A 14,962-nucleotide genomic window follows, 5' to 3' on the forward strand; every position below is an offset into this window, starting at 1 on the left:
AGATGAGGACTGAATTGCATGGCCTCTAAAAGCACATTTAAAAGTGTCCCATACAATAAGGGAATTTGCTGTACCTATGTTATGTCGGAAAAAAATCAGTTATAAATTCCTCTGTCCTAGTTAAAAACAAGTTATCATCCAATAGCCTTTGATTCAATTTCCAATATCCTCGCCCACGTGGAAATTCAGTAAGTGCAATGTATATGCCAATGATATGATGATTAGATAAGTATTCAACACCCTGAATCAATACATGTTAGAATAACCTTTTTTGCTGAGGAGATCTTAGTTGAGCAATTTTACATCTAACTAAGATGTTTGGTGCAGTATTTCTCAAGTTGAATGACAACAAACACTTCATTGAAGAATCCCTACTGTTGACCAATCACCGACGAAGGGGCGTAAACTTCGGCCACTGACTTTCGGCTTGCCTCAAGAAAAAATGTTGTGTGCACGAACAGCCAGAAAAACCCTTGCAGAAGACGAAAACGAACCAAAACATCACAAAATGTCATAATATATGCACAAACTGTTCTTTAGTGTTTCAGATGGGAGGCATGCAGACGTCTTAACTCTCAACAGTAAGTTGAGACCCCGACTGAGTTCCCCCCCCCAATTTTTTTTTTTTTTTTTTTAAATAAAAAAGTGTTTTTTAATTTTGGAGGTGCCCTAGCAGTCTGGGGCCCTAAGTGACTGCTTATGTCGGTTATGCCTAGAGCCGGACCTGTAGGTAGGGATAAAGTAACTAGGCAACAGGATAGATAATAAACAGTAACGGCAGTGTAAGTGATGAGTCAAAAGTGTTAGTGTAAAAACAGTCAATGCAGATAGTCCGGTTAGTTTCTGGTTAACTATTTAGTAGTTATGGCTTGGGGGTAGAAGCTGTTCAGGGTCCTGTTGGTTCCAGATATGATGCATCAGTACCGACTTGCCGGGGGGTAGCACAGAGGACAGTCTATGACTTGGGTGGCTGAAGTCTTTGACAATTTTTAGGGCCTTCCTATGACACCGCCTGGTATAGAGGTCCTGGATGGCAGGGAGCTCGGCCCCAGTGATGTACTGGGCCATACATTACCCTCTGTAGCGTCATGTGGTCGGATGCCAAGCAGTTGCCATACCAGAAGTTATTATTACGTGACTTGTTATGTGACTTATTATGTGACTTAATAAGCACATTTTTACTCCGGAACTTATTTAGTGCATCAGTACCACTTGCCGTGTGGTAGCAGAGAGAACAGTCTATGACTTGGGTGGCTGGAGTCTTTGACAATTTAGAAAAACATTATTCCACTTTGACATTATGGGGTATAGTCTATGGGCCAGTAACACAAAATCTCAATTGAATCTAAATTCAGTCTGTATCACAACAAAATGTGGAAAAAGTCAAGCAGTGTGAATACTTTCTGAAGGCTCTGTAGGTCAATAGTTCACCACATACACAACTGCCATCTCTTGTTTAGAGTTAAGAGGACTTTTTGAAAATGTCCTGATAGCTGACAAGATTGTTTCCCAGTTCAGGCAGCAAAGGCAAAAAGAGAAAGCCTGAAGCTAACAAAATAAACCCCCAAGTTTATGCTTTAGTCTACATGAAGACTGAGGTTTCCAAGTTTTTAAAGTCAATATTTTGCAGGAGCAGCTTAAAATATTACATTTAGTGGTTTTAAATTGAGTAATCCAACATACGTATGCGGTCAAATATACGGAGCAGAATGTTTCGTTTTTTCTTTTAAAAACTTGTTGAATGGCTGTTTTTACCTATAGGCACCTGCAACTTACCACAGGTGAGATAATTTACACATTAACGATAATCATTGCATCCAAACAAAATAATTTGAGGTAATTCCAGGTCATTTCTTTAAACTTTGAAGTGGAAAATCTAAATTTCAGTTTAGATTTTTTTGGGGGGGTTCTATGCAGTTGTAAATCAAACTTATACATTGTAAACACCAAACGTTTTATCAATTTCAACTTATTTTAGAAAAATAGTGAATCGTGCAAGAGTGTCAATACGTTTGACCGCGTCTGTACATTCATCGCAACTTCAGGCTCATTCAGAATGGACAAAACCACAAGTAGCAACTCTGTCACTTTCAACATTCCTAAAGTGGACTTTAACTACGAGGGGTCATACCGATGTCAGTATCAGACAAGGGTATCCAGTCGAGACTTCAGCTCCACTCAAAGTTACTCTGTTTAATTTTCGGTTATACAGTGGGGAGAACAAGTATTTGATACACTGCCGATTTTGCAGGGTTTCCTACTTACAAAGCATGTAGAGGTCTGTACTTTTTATCATAGGTACACTTCAACTGTGAGAGACGGAATCTAAAACAAAAATCCAGAAAATCCCATTGTATGATTTTTAAGTAATTAATGTGCATTTTATTGCATGACATACGTATTTGATCACCTACCAACCAGTAAGAATTCCGGCTCTCACAGACCTGTTAGTTTTTCTTTAAGAAGCCCTCCTGTTCTCCACTCATTACCTGTATTAACTGCACCTGTTTGAACTCATTACCTGTATAAAAGACACCTGTCCACACACTCAATCAAACAGACGCCAACCTCTCCACAATGGCCAAGACCAGAGAGCTGTGTAAGGACATCAGGGATAAAATTGTAGACCTGCACAAGGCTGGGATGGGCTACAGGACAATAGGCAAGCAGCTTGGTGAGAAGGCAACAACTGTTGGCGCAATTATTAGAAAATGGAAGAAGTTCAAGATGACGGTCAATCACCCTCGGTCTGGGGCTCCATGCAAGATCTCACCTCGTGGGGCATCAATGATCATGAGGAAGGTGAGGGATCAGCCCAGAACTACACGGCAGGACCTGGTCAAAGACCTGAAGAGAGCTGGGACCACAGTCTCAAAGAAAACCATTAGTAACACACTACGCCGTCATGGATTAAAATCCTGCAGCGCACGCAAGGTCCCCCTACTCAAGCCAGCGCATGTCCAGGCCCGTCTGAAGTTTGCCAATGACCATCTGGATGATCCAGAGGAGGAATGGGAGAAGGTCATGTGGTCTGATGAGACAAAAATATAGCTTTTTGGTCTAAACTCCACTCGCCGTGTTTGGAGGAAGAAGAAGGATGAGTACAACCCCAAGAACACCATCCCAACCGTGAAGCATGGAGGTGGAAACATCATTCTTTGGGGATGCTTTTCTGCAAAGGGGACAGGACGACTGCACCGTATTGAGGGGAGGATGGATGGGGCCATGTATCGCAAGATCTTGGCCAACAACCTCCTTCCCTCAGTAAGAGCATTGAAGATGGGTCGTGGCTGGGTCTTCCAGCATGACAACGACCCGAAACACACAGCCAGGGCAACTAAGGAGTGGCTCTGTAAGAAGCATCTCAAGGTCCTGGAGTGGCCTAGCCAGTCTCCAGACCTGAACCCAATAGAAAATCTTTGGAGGGAGCTGAAAGTCCGTATTGCCCAGCAACAGCCCCGAAACCTGAAGGATCTGGAGAAGGTCTGTATGGAGGAGTGGGCCAAAATGCCTGCTGCAGTGTGTGCAAACCTGGTCAAGACCTACAGGAAACGTATGTTCTCTGTAATTGCAAACAAAGGTTTCTGTACCAAATATTAAGTTCTGCTTTTCTGATGTATCAAATACTTATGTCATGCAATAAAATGCAAATTAATTACTTAAAAATCATACAATGTGATTTTCTGGATTTTCTAGATTCCGTCTCTCGCAGTTGAAGTGTATCTATGATAAAAATTACAGACCTCTACATGCTTTGTAAGTAGGAAAACCTTCAAAATCGGCAGTGTATCAAATACTTGTTCTCCCCACTGTAGGTGAGCAACTCAACATTAATGCAAGAGGAACACTGGGTTCCGAGATTATACGTTCTTTAATGCAAGAGTTCTCTTCATAATGTATTCTAGCATAGTGTTTTCTTGGCAAGAAAAATGATTGTTATGCTGCAGTCACAGTGCACACGTTAACAACCTGCTCTTGTCTTTTCCTAGTCGTCTTGCTACAGCCCAACATCTCTCTCAGTGCTCCAAATGGATCGATGGTCTGGGGACTTCAGGGGCCAGAGGTGACCAGGGGCCACAGCTTCTTCATCACCTGCTCCATTCAGCCACAGTATCCTGGAGGCCTCTTCTATCTGGACTTCTCTGGGTCCAACAGAACTGAGACTAAGCCAGCAGTCAACCACTCTGCCTCCTTCCACTTCCCTGTTGCAGTGTATAAAGACCAGGGGAACTACAGTTGTGTTTATGAAGTTAATGTCTCCACCCTGTCATTCCATTCTACCAAGACAGAGATGCTGACAGTCAGCATTCAAGGTACAATAAGTTTGTTTCATGTTTCTCAAATGCATTACCATGAAGGCCATATTTAAGGATTGTGAATAGAAAAAAATATAGATATTATCAGTCCTATCAGTCATGCAATATTTTTTAAAGACCAATGTTTTACATTGCAGAAGAATTTGATAGCTATACAAATTCTGAAATGTAGTCTTCTGAAAGATGGTATATATGGTGTTGTTTCTCTCCATAGCATCTATAGTCCCCATTATTGCCGCTGGCGCAATAGGTGGGCTCCTCCTCCTACTGCTGCTGCTAATTCCTTGTCTAGTCTGGAGGAAGAGAAACAGCAGAGAGCAGTCTATTATGATAAACCCAAGAGAAAGTAAGTTCTACTTCCTCTAATTAGGATTTTGATTAGGGTTGCAAAATTCTCCGTTTTTTTCAAGAACTCCCAGTTCGAAGATTCCTGAAATCAGGAAGGATTAATCAGGAAATTTGGAATCCTCCAACCAGGATCTTTAGAAAACATGGACATTTTGATAACCAGAATTTTTCAACCCTAATTTTGTATATGGTTTTGTACTGTTTATGATATATATTCCTGCTTACATTAACTGATGTCATTTATATGAATTTAACTGATTAATCCCTGAGCTTCCATTAACATGAACGCATATGGAAACACTGGAGGTGCAGCGAGTGAAGAGGATTATGAAGAGGATTATGAAGAGGATTACGTCAACGCAGAAACCTTTGTCAACAAGAGCAAAGATGAAGACTTGAAAAAAGGATGCCATGCAGGAATGTATGTGAAAAGGGATTCGCTTACCACTAAAAATAATGATTTAAAAAATGTCTGCAGTTATGAAGGGATAACGTGTGCCAAGATCCTGACTTGAAGTCCAGGCATGTAACTCAAATGTTTGTGTTCTTTCTCAGGAATGCTCCAGGAGCCATCAACAAGTGTGGAAACAACCAAGGTGAAGGGCCAGAGGCAGGTGAGGAAGATGAGGAAGACTATGAAAATCCAAATACCTTCACAGAGACGGATTTAGCTGAAGATATGTATGATGAAGACAATGAGTCTTTAGACCGTGAGTTGAATTATAAGGGCTTAAAAAAAAAAAAAACATCAAAACGTTCAGTTAGTAGATAAGAGTAAATGCTTGTGAATTAGAATGTCAGTGTATACTGAACAAAAATATGAATGCAACAAGCAACAATTTCATAGATTTTAATCAGTTACAGTTCATATCAGGAAATCAGTCAATTTAAATAAATTCATTAGGTCCTAATCTATGGATTTCACATCACTGGGAATACAGATATCCTTAAAAGAAAATGGCCGCACAATGGGCCTCAGGATCTCGTCACAGTATTTTTGTGCTTTCAAATTACCATAGATAAAATGCAATTGTGTTCGATGTCCATAGCTTATGCCTGCCCATACCATAACCCCACCGCCACCATTGGGAACTCTTTTCACAACATTGATATCAGCAAACCTCTCGCCCACACGATGCCATACACATGGTCTGCAGTTGTGACGCCGGTTGGATGTACTGCCAAACTCTCTAAAACAACATTGGAGGCAGCTAATGGTAGAGAAATGAACCTAACATTCTCTGGCAACAGCTCTGGTGGACATTCCTGCAGTCAGCATGCCAATTGCATGCCCCCTCAAAACTTGAGACATCTGTGGCATTGTGTTGTGTGACAAAACTACACATTTTAGAGTGGCCTATTATTGTCCCCAGCAGAAGGTGCACCTGTGTAATGATCATGCTGTTTAATCAGCTTCTTGATATTCCACAACTGTCAGGTGGATGGATTATCTTGGCCAAGGAGAAATTCTTACAAATTTGTGCAAAAATCTGAGATAAATACGCTTTTGTGCGTATGTAACATTTCAGGGAACTTTTATTTCAGCTCATGAAAAATGGGACCAACACTTTACATGTTGCGTTTATATTTTTGTTCAGTGTATGATTTCTAGTTGGGGTACTCTTTATGATAGCTATTCCTTCTTACATTCACTGATGTAATTTATATGAATTAAAATGAATTAATCCCTCAGCTGCCATGAGCATGAACAAGTACGGAAACACTGTGGGTGCAGCGAGTGAGGAAGTTGATGAAGAGGATTACGTCAACGCAGAAATCTTTGTCAATAAGAGCAAAGATGAAGACATGAAAAAAGGATGCCATGCAAGCATGTATGTGAAAAGGGAGAAACTTACCACGAAAAGTTATGATTTTGAAAATGTCAGCAGTTATGAATGGATACCCTGTGCTAAGATCCTGACTTGACATCCAGAAATGTAACTCAAATGTTTGTATTCATCCTCAGGAATGCTCCAGGAGCCATGAACAAGTGTGGAAACAACCAAGGTGAAGGGCCAGAGGCAGGTGAGGAAGATGAGGAAGACTATGAAAATCCAAATACCTTCACAGAGACGGATTTAGCTGAAGATATGTATGATGAAGACAATGAATCTTTAGACCTTGAGTTGAATTATAAGGGCTTAAAAAAAAAAAAAACATCAAAACGTTCAGTTAGTAGATAAGAGTAAATGCTTGTGAATTAGAATGTCAGTGTATGCTGAACAAAAATATGAATGCAACAAGCAACAATTTCATAGATTTTAATCAGTTACAGTTCATATCAGGAAATCAGTCAATTTAAATAAATTCATTAGGTCCTAATCTATGGATTTCACATCACTGGGAATACAGATATCCTTAAAAGAAAATGGCCGCACAATGGGCCTCAGGATCTCGTCACAGTATTTTTGTGCTTTCAAATTACCATAGATAAAATGCAATTGTGTTCGATGTCCATAGCTTATGCCTGCCCATACCATAACCCCACCGCCACCATTGGGAACTCTTTTCACAACATTGATATCAGCAAACCTCTCGCCCACACGATGCCATACACATGGTCTGCAGTTGTGACGCCAGTTGGATGTACTGCCAAACTCTCTAAAACAACATTGGAGGCAGCTAATGGTAGAGAAATTAACCTAACATTCTCTGGCAACAGCTCTGGTGGACATTCCTGCAGTCAGCATGCCAATTGCATGCCCCCTCAAAACTTGAGACATCTGTGGCATTGTGTTGTGTGACAAAACTTCACATTTTAGAGTGGCCTATTATTGTCCCCAGCAGAAGGTGCACCTGTGTAATGATCATGCTGTTTAATCAGCTTCTTGATATTCCACAACTGTCAGGTGGATGGATTATCTTGGCCAAGGAGAAATTCTCACAAATTTGTGCAAAGATCTGAGATAAATACGCTTTTGTGCGTATGTAACATTTCAGGGAACTTTTATTTCAGCTCATGAAAAATGGGACCAACACTTTACATGTTGCGTTTATATTTTTGTTCAGTGTATGATTTCTAGTTGGGGTACTCTTTATGATAGATATTCCTTCTTACATTCATTGATGTAATTTATATGAATTAAAATGAATTAATCCCTCAGCTGCCATGAGCATGAACAAGTACGGAAACACTGTGGGTGCAGCGAGTGAGGAAGTTGATGAAGAGGATTACATCAACGCAGAAATCTTTGTCAATAAGAGCAAAGATGAAGACATGAAAAAAGGATGCCATGCAAGCATGTATGTGAAAAGGGAGAAACTTACCACGAAAAGTTATGATTTTGAAAATGTCAGCAGTTATGAATGGATACCCTGTGCTAAGATCCTGACTTGACATCCAGAAATGTAACTCAAATGTTTGTATTCATCCTCAGGAATGCTCCAGGAGCCATGAACAAGTGTGGAAACAACCAAGGTGAAGGGCCAGAGGCAGGTGAGGAAGATGAGGAAGACTATGAAAATCCAAATACCTTCACAGAGACGGATTTAGCTGAAGATATGTATGATGAAGACAATGAGTCTTTAGACCTTGAGTTGAATTATAAGGGCTTAAAAAAAAAAAAAACATCAAAACGTTCAGTTAGTAGATAAGAGTAAATGCTTGTGAATTAGAATGTCAGTGTATGCTGAACAAAAATATGAATGCAACAAGCAACAATTTCATAGATTTTAATCAGTTACAGTTCATATCAGGAAATCAGTCAATTTAAATAAATTCATTAGGTCCTAATCTATGGATTTCACATCACTGGGAATACAGATATCCTTAAAAGAAAATGGCCGCACAATGGGCCTCAGGATCTCGTCACAGTATTTTTGTGCTTTCAAATTACCATAGATAAAATGCAATTGTGTTCGATGTCCATAGCTTATGCCTGCCCATACCATAACCCCACCGCCACCATTGGGAACTCTTTTCACAACATTGATATCAGCAAACCTCTCGCCCACACGATGCCATACACATGGTCTGCAGTTGTGACGCCAGTTGGATGTACTGCCAAACTCTCTAAAACAACATTGGAGGCAGCTAATGGTAGAGAAATGAACCTAACATTCTCTGGCAACAGCTCTGGTGGACATTCCTGCAGTCAGCATGCCAATTGCATGCCCCCTCAAAACTTGAGACATCTGTGGCATTGTGTTGTGTGACAAAACTGCACATTTTAGAGTGGCCTATTATTGTCCCCAGCAGAAGGTGCACCTGTGTAATGATCATGCTGTTTAATCAGCTTCTTGATATTCCACAACTGTCAGGTGGATGGATTATCTTGGCCAAGGAGAAATTCTCACAAATTTGTGCAAAGATCTGAGATAAATACGCTTTTGTGCGTATGTAACATTTCAGGGAACTTTTATTTCAGCTCATGAAAAATGGGACCAACACTTTACATGTTGCGTTTATATTTTTGTTCAGTGTATGATTTCTAGTTGGGGTACTCTTTATGATAGATATTCCTTCTTACATTCATTGATGTAATTTATATGAATTAAAATGAATTAATCCCTCAGCTGCCATGAGCATGAACAAGTACGGAAACACTGTGGGTGCAGCGAGTGAGGAAGTTGATGAAGAGGATTACATCAACGCAGAAATCTTTGTCAATAAGAGCAAAGATGAAGACATGAAAAAAGGATGCCATGCAAGCATGTATGTGAAAAGGGAGAAACTTACCACGAAAAGTTATGATTTTGAAAATGTCAGCAGTTATGAATGGATACCCTGTGCTAAGATCCTGACTTGACATCCAGGCATGTAACTCAAATGTTTGTATTCATCCTCAGGAATGCTCCAGGAGCCATGAACAAGTGTGGAAACAACCAAGGTGAAGGGCCAGAGGCAGGTGAGGAAGATGAGGAAGACTATGAAAATCCAAATACCTTCACAGAGACGGATTTAGCTGAAGATATGTATGATGAAGACAATGAGTCTTTAGACCTTGAGTTGAATTATAAGGGCTTAAAAAAAAAAAAACATCAAAACGTTCAGTTAGTAGATAAGAGTAAATGCTTGTGAATTAGAATGTCAGTGTATGCTGAACAAAAATATGAATGCAACAAGCAACAATTTCATTGATTTTAATCAGTTACAGTTCATATCAGGAAATCAGTCAATTTAAATAAATTCATTAGGTCCTAATCTATGGATTTCACATCACTGGGAATACAGATATCCTTAAAAGAAAATGGCCGCACAATGGGCCTCAGGATCTCGTCACAGTATTTTTGTGCTTTCAAATTACCATAGATAAAATGCAATTGTGTTCGATGTCCATAGCTTATGCCTGCCCATACCATAACCCCACCGCCACCATTGGGAACTCTTTTCACAACATTGATATCAGCAAACCTCTCGCCCACACGATGCCATACACATGGTCTGCAGTTGTGACGCCAGTTGGATGTACTGCCAAACTCTCTAAAACAACATTGGAGGCAGCTAATGGTAGAGAAATGAACCTAACATTCTCTGGCAACAGCTCTGGTGGACATTCCTGCAGTCAGCATGCCAATTGCATGCCCCCTCAAAACTTGAGACATCTGTGGCATTGTGTTGTGTGACAAAACTGCACATTTTAGAGTGGCCTATTATTGTCCCCAGCAGAAGGTGCACCTGTGTAATGATCATGCTGTTTAATCAGCTTCTTGATATTCCACAACTGTCAGGTGGATGGATTATCTTGGCCAAGGAGAAATTCTCACAAATTTGTGCAAAGATCTGAGATAAATACGCTTTTGTGCGTATGTAACATTTCAGGGAACTTTTATTTCAGCTCATGAAAAATGGGACCAACACTTTACATGTTGCGTTTATATTTTTGTTCAGTGTATGATTTCTAGTTGGGGTACTCTTTATGATAGATATTCCTTCTTACATTCATTGATGTAATTTATATGAATTAAAATGAATTAATCCCTCAGCTGCCATGAGCATGAACAAGTACGGAAACACTGTGGGTGCAGCGAGTGAGGAAGTTGATGAAGAGGATTACATCAACGCCGAAATCTTTGTCAATAAGAGCAAAGATGAAGACATGAAAAAAGGATGCCATGCAAGCATGTATGTGAAAAGGGAGAAACTTACCACGAAAAGTTATGATTTTGAAAATGTCAGCAGTTATGAATGGATACCCTGTGCTAAGATCCTGACTTGACATCCAGGCATGTAACTCAAATGTTTGTATTCATCCTCAGGAATGCTCCAGGAGCTATGAACAAGTGTGGAAACAACCAAGGTGAAGGAGGCAGGTGAGGAAGATGAGGACATCTATGAAAATCCAGATACCTTCACAGGGATGGATGATGCTGAAGACATGTATGATGAAGACAATGAGTCTTTAGACCTGGAGCAGCTCACTTAATGTAAAGCTGGAGGGGAGAATGACTATGAAGAATATGACAACATATACTCAAACTATGAGTGAAGGCCTTGTACTAGGCATGTTGATGCAGAGATATTGATACCAGGAGAGGCTTGAAAGGTTAGCTTGGTGAGTTGAATTATAAATCTTTTCATCAAAATGTTCAGTTAGTAGATAAGAGTACATGCTTTGTTTGAATGTGAATTAGAATTTCAATGTACATTTGTTGGGTGTATGATTTCTAGTTGTATTCTTGCTGGTTAATTGTATGAGTTTTCTGCCTTGACTAACACATGTAGCTCTATTTATCTTTTTTATTATTCATTAAATAAAAATATATATACACAACCGGTCAAAAGTTTTAGAACACCTACTCATTCAAAGGTTATTCTTTATTTTTACTATTTTCTACATTGTAGAATAATAGTGAAGACATCAAAACTATGAATTAACACATACAGTGGGGAGAACAAGTATTTGATACACTACCGATTTTGCAGGTTTTCCTACTTACAAAGCATGTAGAGGTCTGTAATTTTTATCATAGGTACACTTCAACTGTGAGAGACGGAATCTAAAACAAAAATCCAGAAAATCACATTGTATGATTTTTAAGTAATTAATTTTCATTTTATTGCATGACATAAGTATTTGATCACCTACCAACCAGTAAGAATTCTGGCTCTCACAGACCTGTTAGTTTTTCTTTAAGAAGCCCTCCTGTTACCTGTATAAAAGACACCTTTCCACACACTCAATCAAACAGACTTCAACCTCTCCACAATGGCCAAGACCAGAGAGCTGTGTAAGGACATCAGGGATAAAATTGTAGACCTGCACAAGGCTGGGATGGGCTACAGGACAATAGGCAAGCAGCTTGGTGAGAAGGCAACAACTGTTGGCGCAATTATTAGAAAATGGATGAAGTTCAAGATGACGGTCAATCACCCTCGGTCTGGGGCTCCATGCAAGATCTCACCTCGTGGGGCATCAATGATCATGAGGAAGGTGAGGGATCAGCCCAGAACTACACGGCAGGACCTGGTCAATGACCTGAAGAGAGCTGGGACCACAGTAACACACTACGCCGTCATGAATTAAAATCCTGCAGCGCACGCAAGGTCCCCCTGCTCAAGCCAGCGCATGTCCAGGCCCGTCTGAAGTTTGGCAATGACCATCTGGATGATCCAGAGGAGGAATGGGAGAAGGTCATGTGGTCTGATGAGACAAAAATAGAGCTTTTTGGTCTAAACTCCACTCGCCGTGTTTGGAGGAAGAAGAAGGATGAGTACAACCCCAAGAACACCATCCCAACCGTGAAGCATGGTGGTGGAAACATCATTCTTTGGGGATGCTTTTCTGCGAAGGGGACAAGACGACTGCACCGTATTGAGGGGAGGATGGATGGGGCCATGTATCGCGAGATCTTGGCCAACAACCTCCTTCCCTCAGTGAGAGCATTGAAGATGGGTCGTGGCTGGGTCTTCCAGCATGACAACGACCCGAAACACAGAGCCAGGGCAACTAAGGAGTGGCTCCGTAAGAAGCATCTCAAGGTCCTGGAGTGGCCTAGCTAGTATCCAGACCTGAACCTAATAGAACATCTTTGGAGGGAGCTGAAAGTCCGTATTGCCCAGCGACAGCCCCGAAACCTGAAGGATCTGGAGAAAGTCTGTATGGAGGAGTGGGCCAAAATCCCTGCTGCAGTATGTGCAAACCTGGTCAAGACCTACAGAAAACGTATGATCTCTGTAATTGCAAACAAAGGTTTCTGTACCATATATTAAGTTCTGCTTTTCTGATGTATCAAGTACCTATGTCATGCAATAAAATGCAAAATAATTACTTAAAAATCATACAATGTGATTTTCTGCATTTTTGTTTTAGATTCCGTCTCTCACAGTTGAAGTGTACCTATGATAAAAATTACAGACCTCTACATGCTTTGTAAGTAGGAAAACCTGCAAAATCGGCAGTGTATCAAATACTTGTTCTCCCCACTGTATGGAATCATCTAGTAACCCAAAAAAGTGTTAAACAAATCAAAATATATTTTATATTTGAGATTCTTCAAATAGCCACCCTTTGGCTTGATGACAGCTTTGCACACTCTTGGTATTCTCTCAACCAGCTTCACCTGGAATGCTTTTCCAACAGTCTTGAAGGAGTTCCCACATATGCTGAGCACTTGTTGGCTGCTTTTCCTCAACTCTGCGGTCAGACTCATCCCAAACCATCTCAATTGGGTTGAGGTCGGGGGATTGTGGAGGCCAGGTCATCTGATGCAGCAGTCCATCACTCTCCTTCTTGGTAAAATAGCCCTTACTCAGCCTGGAGGTGTGTTGGGTCAGTGTCCTGTTGAAAATTAAATGACAGTCCCACTAAGCCCAAACCAGATGGGATGGCGTATCACCGCAGAATGCTGTGGTAGCCATACTGGTTAAGTGTGCCTTGAATTCTAAATAAATCACAGACAGTGTCACCAGCAAAGCATCCCCCACACCATAACGCCACCTCCTCCATGTTTTACGGTGAGAAATACACATGCGTAGAACATCCGTTCACCCACACTGCGTCTCACAAAGACATGATAGCAAGTTTCATCATAGCGCTTGATGGTTTTTGCGACTGTACTTGAAGAAACATTCAAAGTTCTTGACATTTTCCGGATTGACTGACCTTCATGTCTTAAAGCAATGATGGACTGTCGTTTCTCTTTGCTTATTTGAGCTGTTCTTGCCATAATATGGACTTGGTATTTTACCAAATAGGGCTATCTTCTGTATACCCCCCCCCTACCTTGTCACAACACAACTGATTGACTCAAACGCATTAAGAAGGAAAGAAATTCCACAAATTAACTTTTAAGAAGGCACACCTGTTAATTGAAATGCATTCCAGGTGACTACCTCATGAAGCTGGTTGAGAGAATGCCAAAAGTGTGCAAAGCTGTCATCAAGGCAAAGGGTGGCTATTTGAAGAATCTCAAATATAAAATATATTTTGATTTGTTTAACACTTTTTTGGTTACTACATGATTCCATATGTGTTATTTTATAGTTTTGATGTCTTCGCAATTATTCTATAATGTAGAAAATAATAAAAAATAAAGAAAAACCCTTGAATGAGTAGTTGTTCTAAAACTTTGACCGTTAGTGTATATTATTTACTTGAGATTCAAAAGAGTGATTGTCTTGATGCATTAGCTGAACCCATTGAACATAATGTTATTTTTTTTTAATGTTCCACATAAAAAAATATATTAATATTTTAGACTAATTCTCTTCTATAATATTTTGTGTGCTGTCAAACAGTTGTGCTGTCAAAGAATGATCCGTAGCAATGACTGTTTGTGATATGCTAAACTTCAGATCTTCCCTCTTAGAAAAAGGGTTCCAAAAGGTTTTTTCTGCTGTCCCCATAGGAGAACCCTTTTTGGTTCCAGGTAAAACCCTTTTTGGTTCCAGGTAGAACCGTCTGTGTAAAGGGTTCTACCTGGAACCAAAAAGGGTTCTTCAAAGTGTTCTCCTATGGGGACAGCCGAATAACTCTTTTAGGTTCTAGATAGCACCTTTTTTTCTAAGTGTACAGTAAGTGTTAATACATTTGTACTGCGTGTATAAAATCTAACAATAATTTGATTTCAGTGTACATTTTCAATTGTTGTGTGTGTGGCTTTAAAGAACATGAAATCCATGAAACCTGATTACTTTTTACAAAAGCTTAAAAGTGACATTGTTGTTGTTGATGTGAGACTTCACAAGATGAACAGAAATGTCTTGAAAATATGTGGAGATTTAAATACTGTACAACTATATGGTCAACATTTAGAAATAGATCTCTGGACGCAGGAGGCCAAAATCGACTCTGACCAACAACTTTCATTTTGAAGAAACCTGTAAAGCGGAGGACGTGATAATGCAGGTCTTATTA

At 40.1% G+C, this 14,962-nt stretch overlaps 1 protein-coding gene across 1 annotated transcript; it reads left to right on the top strand.

The window, feature by feature from the left end:
- Window positions 1–2,056: 2,056 nt before the first annotated feature.
- LOC311103867 (uncharacterized protein) lies at window positions 2,057–14,362 on the top strand (the record flags this gene model as incomplete). Its single annotated transcript, XM_084145501.1, has 14 exons — window positions 2,057–2,135; window positions 3,990–4,313; window positions 4,531–4,662; window positions 4,935–5,085; window positions 5,220–5,374; window positions 6,358–6,496; window positions 6,631–6,689; window positions 7,769–7,907; window positions 8,042–8,100; window positions 9,180–9,318; window positions 9,453–9,511; window positions 10,590–10,728; window positions 10,863–10,916; window positions 14,344–14,362. The coding sequence occupies 14 exons, from the start codon at window positions 2,057–2,059 to the stop codon at window positions 14,360–14,362; spliced, it is 1,647 nt and encodes a 548-aa protein (XP_084001627.1).
- Window positions 14,363–14,962: the final 600 nt, after the last annotated feature.

Source organism: Coregonus lavaretus, assembly GCF_964263955.1.
Source record: "Coregonus lavaretus genome assembly, chromosome: 28".
In the NCBI taxonomy this organism is placed as follows: domain Eukaryota; kingdom Metazoa; phylum Chordata; class Actinopteri; order Salmoniformes; family Salmonidae; genus Coregonus; species Coregonus lavaretus.